Below are 11,114 nucleotides of genomic sequence, written 5' to 3'. Positions count from 1 at the left end.
GAAAGAACTAGGCATGTTTAGCCTTAAGAAAAGAAGATTGAGGGGAGATATGATAGCACTATACAAATACTTGAAAGGCTGTCACAAGGAGGAAGTGCAGAATCTCTTCTCCATTATCCCACAACACAGGACAAGGAATAATGGGCTGCAGTTACAGGAAGCCAGATTCCATCTAGATATCAGGAAAAATTTCATGACCGTTACAGCAGTACAACAACGGAACCAATTGTCTAGGGAGATCGTGGGCTGTCCCACACTAGAGGCATTCCAGATGTAGCTGGACAATCATCTGAGAGGGATGGTTTAACCTGGAGTCCTGCTCTGAGCAGGGGGCTGGACCCACTGACTTTCTGTCCCTTTCCAACTCCACCATTCTATGATTCTATATATTATTAAATATGGGAAATTACCTCATATTACACTACACTACATACCTACTCTGCTTTTCAAGGTTTTGGAGATCACATTCATTGGAGAACACTAGAAGATGGAAAAAAGGAGGCAGCAGCCAGGTATGTTGTAAAATAAAGGTTGCAATCTTTTTAATGTAAACTGAAATTTATTACAACATTTTAGATATAAAGGTACAATCCTATGGTCTCCTGACATTGTCTGAGGGGCTATAGGACTGTGCTTCAAGTTCTTCTACCTCTTAGCTGGGATTTCAAGTGTGAAGTCCTGCCCTGCCCCCTTGCAGCCAAAGGTATGCCCTGCACCAGCTGCCACTCAGGTAAAAAAAATCAGCCTTGGAGAAGAAGAAAAGGGGCATGGCCAGTGACAAGGAGTCTAGGAGACTGGAGCCAACACTTAACTCCAACTTGAATCCTAAAGTTACTCCTGCATGAGCTAAAGGTTGCTTTTTTCCAAACATTTTTTCCTCCTCCTCCTCCTCCTCCTCCTTCCCCAGTCTCAGCTCCTGCTACAGCTCCTGGCACAACAGTTCCCTGATCAAGTAGAGGGTCCCTCTAATCTTCAGGAGAGGATTTGGAGGGTGAGATGTTGGACAAGGGACTGCATAGGAGAAAGGAAAACTCTGTTCCATGACACAAACAGATGATCAAATCTAAGCTACTACCTTAGGAGTAGCCCGTTTCCATCATAAGACTTGCATCTTGTGCCTGTTTACTTGGAAGCAGATATTTTGTTCTGTGTTAAAAGAAGAGCAGGACACAATATAGCAAAATGAAACATCTTTTCTCATATAAATTACATTAAGTAGCTCTACTTACAGAGCAATCCTATGCATATTTTTTCAGAAATAAGATTTACTATGTCCTACAAGGCTTGCTCCTTAGTATGTACATTTAAAATTGCAGCCTAATGTGTAGTAGAGAATGTGAACTGTATCTTTCAATGTCTTTTGTTTCTGGTTTTTGTTTTAGTGGGTTGCCTCTCATGGTAATAATTCACAAATCATGGTGTGGCGCTTGCAAGGGTAAGATAAACCAGTCTTGCTTGACAACACTTCAGCAGCCTTAACTTGGTAGATATGTAGGGTTTGTACAAAGGAAATATTATTTTACAGTATAAAATATCATGTAACTTACATATATTGCCTTCTAATTGTGGACCCAAAATCACTTACCCACTGTAAAAAGGTAGATATTTAAACTATGGACATGCTTCTACCAATGAATAAACTTACTTCAAGCACAAATAGGAAGACAAAGTTAATGCTACTATGTTACTATATAGTATATACTGAAAGTTTTTCCATGTACTTTTTCAGTTATATAAAACTAGAGGAAAATGGTAGGTAGGATGTATTGGCATTGTTGTAAGTTATCGTCATGTAGATGTTTACTTTTCTTTTTATATAACATTTGTTTTGTATTAGTTTTTCTTTTTATTGTGTGAAAGTTAACAAATACACATTTCCTAAAATTACCAATCACTTTGTTTTGTTTTTTTTACATCTGGGAATACCAGATTTTGGTGACAAAGTTTGGCTGTGATTCAGCTAAAGTTAAATTGCACTGAATGTATGACTAACTTGTACCTCACTGGTTTTCATGAGCCTGACTTGCACTGCAATCCTATCTATGCCTATTCAGAAGTACTTCCCATTGCATTCACTGGGGCTTACTTCTAGCAAAGCATGCACAGGATAGCAACCTTATATTCCTAACTTTTCACATTTATTTCAATGGGATCAACATGCAGCTAATTTAGTCTGTGATTGCTTGGGACTTGGTTATTGTTTTGCCTGATTTAACTTTCACGTCTATACTTTTCTTAGCTTTAAAACCAAAGTTTGCGGAATCCAAGGAAATCTCAGAGCTTGCCCATAATTTTGTGATGGTTAATCTTGAGGTAAGAATCAGTCATAACTGCTATGAGACTTAAATGGAGTTTTCGTTCACTTTCTATTTGCATGTTCTGTTTTATATAATTTATGTAAATTTAGGAAGCACAGTTGTAAAAAGTTACATGCATTTCTGAAAAAATAACAGTCTTCATAGTTTTATTCCTTACTCTACATTACACACTTCTAAAGTATATTGAATGTGGAGGAACTGTTGTCCTAACCCTATACTCTGCTGTTTTCATAAAGAACAAGTATCAGTACTTGCAGCAGTTCATCATTTGCAACGTATTTTGGCTTCCAAACCCTAACCCTTAACGTTTACTTTAGGAAAGTAGGAATTTCCCTTATACCAAGTCAGTTCCTTGGTCCTCAGTCCTGTCAACACTGAACATTAATGGCTGTCCAGGATTTCAGGCAGCAGTTTGCCTAACATGGACACCCTGAGGATTGGATCTTGGACTTTTGTCTGCAAAGTATGTGCTGAATTAGGACCATTCCCTTTTGATATGCAGTAAGATCAATTTTATGTGGGAGTAGTGCTCATGCTCCTTGACTTTATATTTTACTTACAGGATGAAGAAGAACCCAAGGATGAGGCTTTCAGCCCTGATGGTGGTTACATTCCCAGAATCCTTTTTATGGGTAAGAGATGAATATAATTGCTTAGCCCTTTCAGGGAGCAAGAGACATACTTTTTTCTGTCATTAATATGTTTTATTGCTCTTTTTTATAGATCCCAATGGAAAAGTTCATCCTGAAATCATAAATGAGAGAGGAAACCCCAGCTACAAGTATTTTTATACTAGTGCTGAACAAGGTACATGTGAATTAAGTTAAGTCGGGCTTTAGATCTGATGGCCCTAGCCCAAGCAACAACTTGTATTTCATGAGAGATTGCTTTCTCAACAAGGATAATGAAAAAGGGGGATGTGGAGCTGCTGCCTTAGGAGCTTGTTACAAAGTGTTTAGCATTTTTTTAAACAACAAGCATTTTTAAACAACTTAGCCTGAACACTGATAATGCGTAGAAGTCTATCATGGCATGTAGCATGGATGCCAAAAATACAACCCTGTCTATCAACCTTCTCAGGATCTCAGGGAAGAAAAATGTTAGGAAGAGGCTCTAGAAGTAAGATCTGTGGTTCCTGCCATGGAAACCTCATTTCCTTAGAGTGTCCTAGAAGGCTGTGCACAAAGGCTCCTTCCTGTTCCCTAATATTAATCATTGGGTTTCAGTGGGAAGAACCATAGAATCTATTCTTAGAGTATTTTCCTCCCCTCTCCCCCCCTTTTTTGGCAAATATTCCAGGATTTCGCAAGACAATGGACTGCAGGAGCAGGGAGAGAGTAGATATCAATATCAGTAAAGGACAGTGATTGGGAATGCTGGAAAGTGAGATATAAAACATCCAGAGACTTACTTAATTCCACCAATGGATTAAAGGAGAGAGTCAGGATTCCTAGATGACAGGGTGGCTTGAGAAGTGAAATTTCTGAGTGGGGTGTTGAACTGCCTTCAGTCTGAGGACTGATTCTATTTCGGAAAGGCTTTCAGGGGTTGCATACCAGAGATCAACACGGTCAAAGGTGAGAGTAGTGGAGCCAGATACAAAATTACCACTGTATTTAGCCTAAAGCTCTTAGAGCCAGTAACCATTTTCAACCCTTTAGAATGGTGAGAACCTGGACAAAATCTGAGGAACCAGAAATGATTGTCAATCAGGGGAAAGGAAATAGGCCAGGGGAGGCAGATCCATCTGGGGAACCCCAGACAGGTTGATTTTGGCCCCTGGCTGATTTCTGTACCCCTGAATTTTAGCAACTCTTCCTGGACCAAAACTATTCTGATCTTGTCATAACTACACTTGAGAATATTAGCTTTACTAATTTTGAATTGACATTAAGAAGAAAAGTTATTCAAAGCTAATAATTCCCAAAAATATTAAACAAGAAACTAATAATAATGAACAATAAAATAAGCAAATAATAAATAAAATAGTGACTTGGAATAAATAATTCTCCAAAACAATAGAACATGGTTGTTTGAGAAAAACTTGAGGTTCATTTTATTTCCCTCTTGAAATTACTTTGTTATGATGCTATTAAATCTGCACATTTTGGGTAAAACCTGATAGGGCACTCACTAATTCTCTTTTGCTTTACCAATTCCATGGAGGATTGGTGGGCAACTCCTCTAATCCCCCACCACTGGCACAAGAACAATTTAGCAGTTATGGGGCAATGCACATTGAGCAGAAGCATTCTTTTCTAGAATGAAACACAATGGAACTCTATGTGACCTGCCTGCATCCAGACACAACAATTTCCATTCATTTTGGGACTTCTTTCAAGAAATACTGGATATCCCTTACATAAATGGGGGGCCCTGCTTGTGTAGGGGGAACAGAAGAATCCACCATTTGTGGGGAAAAATAGCAGGATGGAAAAGAATTGGCAAGGGTCGCTCTGAAGTACACATTTACATATAAGGCATGCATTTTTTAGGATTCTGTGGAAAACCTACAAGCTCTGTAAGTATTGGCAAAGGAGCACTGGTTTGCTAGTTGTCTTCTCTTCTTATGAACTATTAGGAATCAGAGAGGAGGAAAAGTTGAACCTAACAAGTCATGAAAGGAGAAAAAAATGATTTGGTTGGTACAGATAGCTTTATAGTAGCTTTATAGTTTGTGTTTGTGTTTTTTCCTGTAACTGGTGAAAGTTAACGTTGCAAGCACTTTTTACTGAAGCAAGTACCAAGCATTTTTATACTTCATATTGCAGTCATCCAAGGAATGAAGGAAGCCCAGGAGAAATTGACAGGTGATGCTTTCAAGAAAAAACACCTTGGAGATGAATTATAATACACTGGATAGCAGTGTTATATAGGCTCAGATATGGCGTAACATTAGTTATGGCTCTTTATCCTCCCTCACTTCTTTCAGAAGAGGAATTGTAGCTACACTGAAAACAAATCCTATTGATACCGTATTACATTAAATGATACCTTACATTTCATCAAACAAAATGAAATTAAATAAAGCACCATGTCCTCTCTTGTTTACATTAAAATGCCTATTTATAAGAGAAATAAAGCTAACACACATTAATGAATGAATGAATGCTTCAGCCTTGAATATATGACAAATTGGAGTTTAAACCCTAACTTTCTTAAATTGCATTTTTATATTAGGGAGAAGGCTACTATGTGGATTATTATGAGAACATTATTGTATTTAACAGTCAAAGAGATTAATTTTAAACTTGCTGACACATTTTTCTAATTTCAGTATGATTTTCAAGATAAAGATATTTAGGATCACAATAAATGATTTTGCCATTACTCTTCAATATCAACTAGATATTGAAGCCAAATATAATATCAAGACAAAAACACTATGCTAATCATTCTGCATTGAATCTTAGGTGAAAGGGGCACTCCTGTCATCCACATGGCGAGATGCATATAAGCCTCCATACTCTGAGGCGTACATGTATTCTATGCTTGTTGTGGGACATGGCAGTGGACCTCACCTGGTATTTTCTTCTGGAAATTTTCCTCAGTTTTAGCCATCTAGATTCAGTGTTGGGAATGGGACACCAGTTGAAATCAGCTTAAGTCTGAGGCCTCAGTGTTCTCCCTTTTCCTGCATGCCCCCTTTCCCTGCTTCTGTGGTTCAGTTGTGACCTTAGGAGGCCACTGGTGTGATTCTTTCCATGGCAGGAAAGCTCTGAGGATGTAGACTTCAGAGCTGGGATACTGAAGAATCCTATGGCCTTCCTGATGATGTTGGGAGGCCATGGGATTGTGCCTTTTGTAGACTTACTATCCTGCTTGCTCAAGGAGCAGCATGAAGAACATTGACCATACACTATTGCTATTGTGTACATATGTGTGTTTTGTTTTTTATAAAATTGCCTGTTCCTTCTGGTTGCATATAGACTCCAATGTTTATTTGTCATTTGTGCTTTAGTCTTTTAGTTCTTTTGTGAATGGAAAATATATTGAAATATTTTGTGTGAAAATCTGTTACGCTGAATGTTCTGGTGAATGCTTTATAGCATCATACTGTACTGTATTTTTGTACCAGGGTAAACAATAAAATTGATTTTTATTTTTTATTTTTCATTTCATTTTAAGGGATGAGGACAAACATCCCCTTTCCTTTTAGACACTTGAAGGTTTCATGTTGAAGTCAGGGTGTTACTACTGAATACCTCATTCTTTGTCCTAAATGCTTACATAGACTAATACTGCAATTCTAAAATTACAATTTATAGTCAGTGATTTTGTCAGTAATCACTATTTCAGCTGTCAGTAATCAGCTATTTTCTATCCTGCAACAGGAGGAAAATATACAGAATAATTCTAAGACTGTACATATCATGAATATAAAATGATTTCTAATGGTTCTAAATAAATGATAGTACTCCTGTCATAGACAAGGTAACAGTCATGCAATCAGCCTTTAACAGAAACTGCACACAATAGAGAAACCTGCATCCTAGCCAGGATGCTTCCAGGCAGTAGGTTAATCAAAATGCATTGTGCAGCCTATTCTATCTATTCCCTTAAGCAGGTTTTCTGTGGTGAGAAAATAGCTACAAGAAGTGGAGAAACTCAGCCATGTCCAGACTACCTGTGAAGTGCCGTGAATGAGGCAGACTGAAAGCTTTATCTGGAAATATCCCTGGATGACATAATTAATTGGCATGCTCTTCTCATTTAAAAAGGCAGGATTCAAAGTTCATATTTTGTTGTAGCTCATGTTAGTATTCACTGCCTTCTTGTGATGCAGTATAATTAACAGCAATTACTTATGCTGGACTTCAGTGCTTTACTGCCCAAAAATTTCAGTTACAACAAACTGGAGATGCTAAGATTAGTTGTTTTATTATTACTACAATTATAGTCCACCTTTTTCCCCTCTTGCAAGGCAGTTTCCACAATCTTTCTCTGCATTTCATCTTCACAGGACCCTTGTGAGGTAGGTTAGGCTGAGAGTAGGTGGCTGACCCAAAGTTTCCCATTGAGCTCTAAATCTTGGTCTTGCACTCTAACCAGTTGTGCGGTCTATATAAATTAGATCTCACCTGTACAAGGCACTCTTCCTCTAGCTCAGTGGAGAGTTCTTTGAAATGTGGCATGACCTTCCTAGGAGAGTCCAGTTAGATTCAGTTCTGCTAATGGTTCCTCTGTACTTCAAGGATTCCTTACCTTGATTTACATTCACTCAGCCCAATGTGGTGCTGTCCCATCTGAGCTTATTTGGTAGCTCTAAGCCAGCTCATAGGCCATGTGCCTTAAAATACTTCAGAATTTGCCATGCACAAGTGGAAGTGAGTAAGTAAACAGGCTGCTTCCTGAGCCCTTTCCCGCTTTTATTCAATAGCCTGTGATCAGCCAGATTGTATGTTGTTAGCATGACAGGGGAACCCAGAGCACTAGGTTAAACAACCTGGGTTCCCATGCCATCTTCAACACCCTATAACCAGATAGAACATAAGTTGTTGATTAAAACCACAAGTGATTGATGCACTGCAGCAGCAAAAATGTTCTCACTTATGCCTGGCAAGTTGTGGGGTAGCTGTTATGAGGATAAGATTGAGAGGAGGAGGAGGAGGAGAATTATGTAAGCAGCCTTGGATTGCTTGGAAGAAAAAACAGGCAGGATACAAATATAATAAATTCTGTAAAGCAGTGGCTTTATGAAAGTTCTGTGTACTGCTACCATAATTTTCCAGCTATCAGTGATTGAGAGATAGGTGATACAGCCACCATGTGAATCAGCAGTTGTCTACTTATTGGGTGGACCTGGTGCTTTCACCCAGTCCAGCACTTTGGGAGCTACGAGTATATGTGTGAGTAGAACCTGAGGCTCTAGCTAGGGTGTGTGTGTGTAAGTGGATTATTTATTTCTAGCCCACCTTAGGGCAAGCCCTGAAGAGGTGACATTAAAATAAAGCACCTTAAAAATAACATGAACACATTAGGTAAAATCTTAAAGGAGGTCAGAAAAAAACTCAAACAATGCTTAGTATATTTTTTTAACTTGGTATGGTGCTCTGCTTAAAGGTCATGTATGCAGAACCCAGCAGAGTTCTCAGCATTCTACAAGTATAGGACCATCACTGAAAATTTCCTGTCCCTGGATCCTGCTATCTTAGATCAAGTTTAGGCATGGGGCAAAGAATAGGGCCTGTGAGACCAGTTGTGGAGCTGGGCAGGGTCATATGGGTGATGACCCTTAAAGAGGCCTGATCCTAAGCAGGCCAGATTTTTATAGGTTACTATTGGCACTACAAAGTAAGCCTGAAAACTGATGGATAACAGGTGCAACAGCTACAAAATTGGTTGAATTGCCTATCCCACTCAAACATTTTGGTGGCTGAATTTTCCACCAGCTTGTTTTCAGATTCTTTTAAAAACAGCCCAACCTGTGGAGAGCATTAATCAAGATCTAAGCAATAACTGAGGCTAGTTTTTGCATTTGCTTCTGTTTAATCATTATTGTCCATTTCTTCTTAATGTACTGTGTCTTTACGCTAGTGATTTAATGAGTTACATTCTACTTCAGAAAGAAAAATAAATTATGTAGTAAACCATCTACTAAACTGAGAGAGAGATGTTCTTAACTGTTGTATATTTATATCCATGAGTAGGCTGTTTTACTTGGGCAAAATTATTGCTTCAAAGTATGTTTCCAAACAAACAAACAAATGCCTAATAATTATGGAAAGTTGTAAAATTGTTACGTCAACAATCTCCTGCTTATGCCACCAGGTGGTGCAAATTGATCATTCTAATTGTAGTAGGCAGTTTAAGGAGCAAGGCTGATTTTGTGGGTTAGAAACGAGAGAAAGGTGTGATGGAGAATTGATAGGACATTAAAGCAAAGCACCACCACCCTAACGGGCTTCTCTGGCTCGGTCTCCCAAAAGACAGCGTTGATTCCGCCCCGTAGGAAAGGAGGCGGGAGGTCTGTGACAGCTCCGCCCCGAGGTCCATCCTCTGGACGCCGGGTGGGCGGAAGAGCCGCTGGTTGTGTCGCGAAGCCGGACACACGCTGTTCTCTGCCTGGAGGTCTCTGCAGCCGGGAGGAGCCCGACTCTGGTTCTGCTAAATAGCGAGCCCCGCCACCTCGTTGATCTGGGCTCCCTCGCGGCTCCTTCACCTGCGCCCCAGGTAAGACGCGCAGGGACAGTTCTGAGTAGTCCCGCCCAACTTTCCCCGCTCCCAGGGGGGCTCAGAGCCGCGGCATGCGTCCAGTCGCCATCTCCCCACCGAAATCGGGGGTCTGGACCTCGGTGAGCCCGGAATCCTCAGGGCTACAGCTGCCGGAGCCAAGCCGAAGAATTCCAGGAAAGCCGGGCGCCGCTCCCTGCGCTTGTGGGAGAGCCGGCAGGGAAAGCTTTTCCAGCCCCGCTGTTCGAAAGGAAACGGAGGAGGGGATTTCTCGGGGCTAAACATCAGCTACGAATTACCCTCGGAAACTCAGCTGTTCTTGTTGCTACGCTAAGGCACTCTGTATAGTAATGGGAGCGCCTCTGAGTATATACAGAGCGCCTTTTCTGTGATGCTTAGCCAGTTGCTTCTCACTCTCTAAGATCTGGGGCAGATTTTTCTTGGCACAGATGTTTGATTTCCAGAGGTTTGTGTGCTGTGTAGCCCCTTTATTTAGAGATTTAGCTTTGGGATTTCTGCAAAGGAGATAAGGGAGTTTTTCAGTCTTTCTCCTTGCCTTAAAAGCTCCACAGGGTTAATGAAGCACAACAGAGGGGAGCATATTTCTGACCATATCATGGGCTTAGCTTCTTTCTGTTTCATTTTTCTTTGTTCAGTGCAGGCTTTTCCTTATCAAATTGGCCAAGTTTAAAAAACAAAACAAACTGTCAGCAGAGGCCACAGATTGTTCAACCCTATTTTTAATTATCTTTTCTTGGAGACTCTCCTAGCCTGGAAAGTATAACAATTTTCTAGCACAGAGTCAAATGGAGCAGGGCATGTTTTAAATCTCAGAATAGACTGCTTTGATTTGTATAACTAAAATAGATCTGTTGGTATAGCAATGTATTGTGTTGATCATGTAGCTATATGGCATTTTTGGTTTATCAAAATGAATTCTGTGACTCACCCCATATTTCATTAAAGAAAGCCCCAAACCAAAATGAAGTTCCTTGAAATCCTAGTGTATTGTGTTCTGATGTTCTTTCTGTTGTTTGAATGGGGCCTTGTTTGGTTTTTTAGAGCTTCCTTACATTCTGTTTGTGGCATATCAGATAGCAAATTGCAATGTACAGACCTTTAAGTCAGTTTATTCTAGATTTGGATCTTATATGCTCTGCATATATTATCAAAGGATGAATAGAAAGATCAAGAAAGGCTGAGAGAGATAGTAAGACAGGTTATAAATACAATAAAATAAAACAGTGGCAGTAGGACTGAATGTAACAGAAAAAATCATTCAGGTAAATGGGGCTTGGATAAATGAAATATTAACAGTGTTAATCTCAAGGCAAACGTGTGGTGACATCTCAAAATAGTGGTTACCATTCTGCATAATAGGATTGCCATATTATTTTGTTTAATAGGTGACAGGCTGAAACTGGAAAGAGTATTTTATGGAGCTGGTGTGTTCTGAAGGAAAGGACTTGTTTTTACAGTTTGACTACAATGATAAGCAGAAGGTCAATGATTTTACAAAATGCAGGCAGAAGATCAGTATCCAAAAAAATCTTGATAATGTGTTAATATAGCATAATGTGCAATATTGTGATGATCACTGTATTATGAAAATGACATTAATTT

General features: G+C 39.6%; 1 protein-coding gene across 6 annotated transcripts in view; it reads left to right on the top strand.

The window, feature by feature from the left end:
* The window catches only part of LOC123023319 (ras-related protein Rab-3B-like), an 80,698-nt gene that overhangs the window by 1,655 nt on the left and 67,929 nt on the right, over positions 1-11,114 (top strand). The window contains exons 2-7 of one of the 6 annotated variants that reach the window (XM_044429842.1): positions 452-512; positions 1,383-1,435; positions 2,240-2,313; positions 2,881-2,950; positions 3,042-3,125; positions 6,886-10,474. In XM_044429842.1, coding sequence (XP_044285777.1) covers positions 452-512; positions 1,383-1,435; positions 2,240-2,313; positions 2,881-2,950; positions 3,042-3,125; positions 6,886-6,899 — 356 coding nt within the window. In that variant the 3' untranslated portion in view covers positions 6,900-10,474. Of the gene's footprint in view, positions 1-451; positions 513-1,382; positions 1,436-2,239; positions 2,314-2,880; positions 2,951-3,041; positions 3,126-4,580; positions 6,426-6,885; positions 10,475-11,114 lie in introns of those variants that run through there. The other 5 variants (XM_044429840.1, XM_044429843.1, XM_044429841.1 and 2 more) reach the window with 5 other exon arrangements.

This window comes from Varanus komodoensis, unplaced genomic scaffold (assembly GCF_004798865.1).
Source record: "Varanus komodoensis strain SLA01 unplaced genomic scaffold, ASM479886v1 scaffold20_1, whole genome shotgun sequence".
Taxonomy (NCBI): Eukaryota; Metazoa; Chordata; class Lepidosauria; order Squamata; family Varanidae; genus Varanus; species Varanus komodoensis.
The sequence above is the reverse complement of the archived record's forward strand: the minus strand, read 5'-3'. Positions and strand labels throughout refer to the sequence as shown.